Source organism: Microtus ochrogaster, chromosome 7 (assembly GCF_000317375.1).
Source record: "Microtus ochrogaster isolate Prairie Vole_2 chromosome 7, MicOch1.0, whole genome shotgun sequence".
Classification (NCBI taxonomy): Eukaryota; Metazoa; Chordata; class Mammalia; order Rodentia; family Cricetidae; genus Microtus; species Microtus ochrogaster.
In genome coordinates, this window is record NC_022014.1 from 48,304,140 (window position 1) to 48,308,563 (window position 4,424).

General features: G+C 47.2%; 1 protein-coding gene across 1 annotated transcript in view; it reads left to right on the plus strand.

Moving 5' to 3' along the window:
- The first annotated feature begins 1,987 nt into the window (after window positions 1–1,987).
- Window positions 1,988–4,424, plus strand: part of Rufy1 (RUN and FYVE domain containing 1) — a 46,628-nt gene continuing 44,191 nt past the window's right edge. Inside the window, exon 1 of the mRNA XM_005350147.3 lies at window positions 1,988–2,336. Within this exon, the coding sequence (XP_005350204.1) occupies window positions 2,024–2,336 (313 nt within the window). The 5' untranslated portion in view covers window positions 1,988–2,023. The remainder of the gene's footprint in view (window positions 2,337–4,424) is intronic.

Below are 4,424 nucleotides of genomic sequence, written 5' to 3' on the forward strand. Positions count from 1 at the left end.
CCTTCAGGCTTACACACAGAGAGAATATTGTATACATAATAAATAAATAAATATTTGCCGGGCGGTGGTGGCGCACGCCTTTAATCCCAGCACTCGGGAGGCAGAGGCAGGCAGATCTCTGTGAGTTCGAGGCCAGCCTGGTTTACAAGAGCTAGTTCCAGGACAGGAACCAAAAAGCTACAGAGAAACCCTGTCTCGAAAAATAAAAAAAATAAAAAAAATAAAAAAAAAGAAAACAGGCTGGATAACACATATATGTTTGGTGACTTATCCCGGCCAAAATTGGAAAGCAGAGACAAGGGAGACTGTGTGCTGTGTTATTGTGAAATCTTATTTAATAATGAGGTTGGTTCAATCCTATCACACTTAATTAATAGCAAAAAGCAGATCTCATTTCCAGTCCACCACTGTGGATCTCGCCTCACCTGCCCCAGTTTCTTCAGCAGCCCTTTTCGGGCCTGTTCTGAAGAATGCTGCAGAAAAATAATAAAGTCAGAAATATTGGACATCAGTTGGCAAAGTGAGGCACACGTGTATCCTAGTACTCAGGAGGCAGAGGCGGGAGGATCACTGTAAATTCAAGGCCAGCTAGTGCTACAGTACTGAGTTCTAGGCCCTGAATACTGGTATTAAAGTACTGGGATTAAAAATTGAGATTCTGAACCCTGGAAAAAATGGAGTTACTTTGCGTATTCCACTATAAGGTAGTACATGTTAATTCAGTACATTGCTTGACCAGAGCTAGAGTCCACCATTTCCTTAATGAATCTAAGCAGCTTTTGAAAATTTATTTCTTTTATTTTTTGAGATTATAAATTCATCACTTATGCTTTACCTTTCCCCCCATCTAGTGCTTTTCCTCACTGTTCCCCAACACCATCTACCCCAAGCCCAGCTAAGAACAGCTTTCTGAGCAGAACATTCTCATTCAAGTACCTGCAGTTTGGGGAGCTCTGTTGTTTTACAACATAAAATAAACTGTTTTAATCAACTGATTTGAAACTTTTGGTTCCTTGATTGCTCTAATATGATGTAATTGTGTTTTGTTTTTGATTGTTTGTTTTGCTTTAGAATCCCTTCTCTGACTTGCTACAGACAGTTCTTTGTGGCAGGAGACTGGTCTCCAGGTTAAATAAGGACTCTTATTTGGCCTTATATGTGTGCTGGTCTGTAACTTTCTCATATGGATTAAAACAATGGTGTCATAATAGAAAATTAAAAAAAATTGAGATTCTGACTGGGAATGTAACTCAGTTGGTAGAGTAAATGTCTAGCAGGGTGTTGAGTGCTGTCAAGATGGACTTGAGAGATGGAAGCAGGAAGATCACAAATTCAATGTCCCTGTTGGTTGTGTGTGCTCGGGGTGGAATGCAGCTCAGTGGTAGAGATCTTGATTAGCATGTGTGAGTCTAAGGTTCAATTACCAGAACTGCCCCGACTCCCCAGCTCCCCCCAAAAAACAACCCATAGTCAAGCACACGTTGCTTGACAGGGTTTCTCTGTGTAGCCCTGGCTATCCTGGAACTCGCTCTGTAGACCAGGCTAACCTCAAACTCAGAGATCTGCCTGCCTCTGCTTCCCAAGTGCTGGAATTAAAGGCAGGCACCACCACTGCCCAGCTCCAAGGCCTATTTTGAGGCCAGCCTGGGCAAAAAGAGGACTTGTCTGGGAAACAAGATCAACAACAAATAAAACTCCAACAGTGACATTGTGTCTCTCAAATGGAAAAAAAGTTGTCATGAAATGAAAGTTCAGAAGAGGAAGTGGTGTCACAAGGACCAAGGGGGTTGCCAGACCGCTAAACTAAGACCAATTCCAAGTTCTAGGAAGCAGAAAGCTCAAAAGGAACTTTCAGGTACTCCCGGCTGGGGATCACCGGTGTTTCTGAGGAGTCGTACTTTCCCCTAGCGGTATTCCAGGAGAGCAAGCCCAGGCGAGCACGAACAGAGAGGGAGGGAAGCGGCCGCGGGGAGCAGCGCGAGGCCGCCAGCAAGGCCAGCGGCGGGTCACGTGACCGGCCAACATGGCCGCCCGCGGAGAGTGCCGCCGGGCGGGGCACGAGTCGGAGCCGGAGCAGGAGCCGGGGCCGCAGCCGGGGCCCGAGGCAGACCGAGAGTCGGGGGAAGAGTTCGAGATCGTGGACAGGAGCCAGCTGCCGAGCCACGGCGAGCTGCGGAGCGCGGCGCGGCCCCGAGCGGCTGACGGCTGGTCGGCGCCCATCCTGACGCTAGCGCGCCGAGCCACCGGGAACCTATCGGCCAGCTGCGGGAGCGCGCTGCGCGCGGCTGCGGGGCTCGGAGACGGCGCTGGCGGCGGCGGCGGTGGGGAGCGCGCAGGTAGGCCGGGGTCCCGCGGGCTGGGGCTGCTACAGGGCTAGGGGAGCCCGAGAGTTGGACGAGCTGCCCCGCCGACCTGTTCCGCGGGGGGCGGGGTTCTGTCTAGGGTCCGACCCAGCAGAAGAAGCGCGAGACAGGGTGGCTGCGGCCGGGGACTGCCCTCCCACCTTGTGTTTGTCTTTGTGAGCCCCAGAGCAGAGGCATCGTGACCACGAATTGACTTAAAATAAGAGGATTCAATGAGAGAGAGACTCGGGCGGAAAGTCACCTGTGTTTATGTTTTGCATACTTGAGAAACGAAGTCTGTTGTTGGTCCCCTGCTAACAGACCGGCCGCTAGCCGGTTGTGCACCTGCGACTGAGGTTGACACCGTATTCCAAAGTTAGTGAGAGCGGCGAGTCAGAGTCAGGAGGTTTTGGTTCCCTTTATACACCGCCACTCACCGCCCTGTGGGACGTGAACAAGCCATCACCCCTCCTACTCGCATTTCCCAACCTATGAAATGAGGATTTTTTTTTCTTTTTAATCAACTACCTTGTAAAGCCCAGTTCAGCTCTTGGATTCAGAGCTAGATTACAATTTCAGCATACCAGTAAAAACAGATGATTATTTTATTTTTGATTTCTGGGCATGGCGATGCAGGTGCATACTGCCCGCACAGTGTGTTACTGTACTCGGTACTGTGCTAATTTTAATGCAGTGGTGTGTGTGTGTGTTTCTAGACCTGCCTAAAAATACAGTATAAAAGATAGCCATGATTTCAGGCGTTGTGTTGCTCTACTTTTGTCCTGCCACTGGGGAGGCAAAGGCGGGTGGATCTCTGTGAGTTAGAGACCCGCCTTGCTCTACATAGTGAGCCCCTGTATCAAAATAAATAATAAATAATGATGCTTCACCATGCAGTCTTCAAGTTGCTGTGAAAGAATGAGTGTTAACCTTAAATGCCTGAGTCTTCATGTGTAGAGTAGACTTTGTTACCTGGAGTTTATTTTTAAACAAACAAACAAAAAAACACACTTCGTTCCTTGGTAATATATTAACCTTGATTTACTACTGTAACTTTTCTGCTTTATAACCTTCACTTTTTTGTGTGAATATGGGTTCAGATGTGTTCGTACTGTTTGTGCACTTGAAGACCAGAGGTCCATGTTGGGTATCTTCCTCAACTATTTAATCCACCTTATTTTTGAGACAAGGTCTCTCACTAAACCTGGAGCTCACCAATTGGCCACACTGTCCAGCGAGATCCTCCAGGCTCTGCCAGCACTGGGAATGCTAGCAGATGCCACTGTGCCCGTTGTTTAAGGCTGGGCCTCTGAAGTCAGGGAATGCTGGCAGATGTGCCATGCCCAGTGTTGAACGCTCGGGCTCCGAAGTCAGGTCTTCGTGTTTGCAAGGCAACCCCTTCTTCACCTATCGAACCCTATTTTTTTCTTTTTATTACCATGCGCGCCCCGGCTTACCTGTGAAGGTCAGAGGATGCCTTTCGGGAGTCAGTTCTCTCCTACTGTGTAGGTAGACCTCAGATCACCAGCCTTGACAATAAGAGCCTTTCCCCTCTGAGCCACCTCACCAGCCCTGGTTTTTTGTTTTCTTGTTGTTGTTGTTGTTGTTTGATTCTTATAACAACAGCTTAGAACACACATTATATACCTAATCAAAAATATTTTATTTCTTTATATCAATACCTTATCATTTGTCTATTTAAAGTTGTTTGGTTTTGGTTTTTACTTAAGCCTTTGGCTAAGAGCAAAGATAAATAGAGAACAGACCACAGTCCCCAAAGTCTCAGGAAGCTTAGTGAGGATAGATAGGGGCTGGTTAATGAATTCAGAGTAGAACTGGGTAGGAGGAAGGGTTTCTGGAGTTTTGCAGCATAGTTGGAATAGCTAATGTCTGCAACAACTGTTAAATATTTTCTAACAGCTAATGGAGAGGTTTTTAAATGTTCCCCACACAGACAAAGGGAAGCTGAGGTGATAGCTATGCCAGTCTCCCTGATGATCATTACAAACACACATAAACTAAAATGTCAGTGTGCCCCTTAAATGTGCACAATCGCTGCTGCAATTTTTTTTTTTTTTTTTT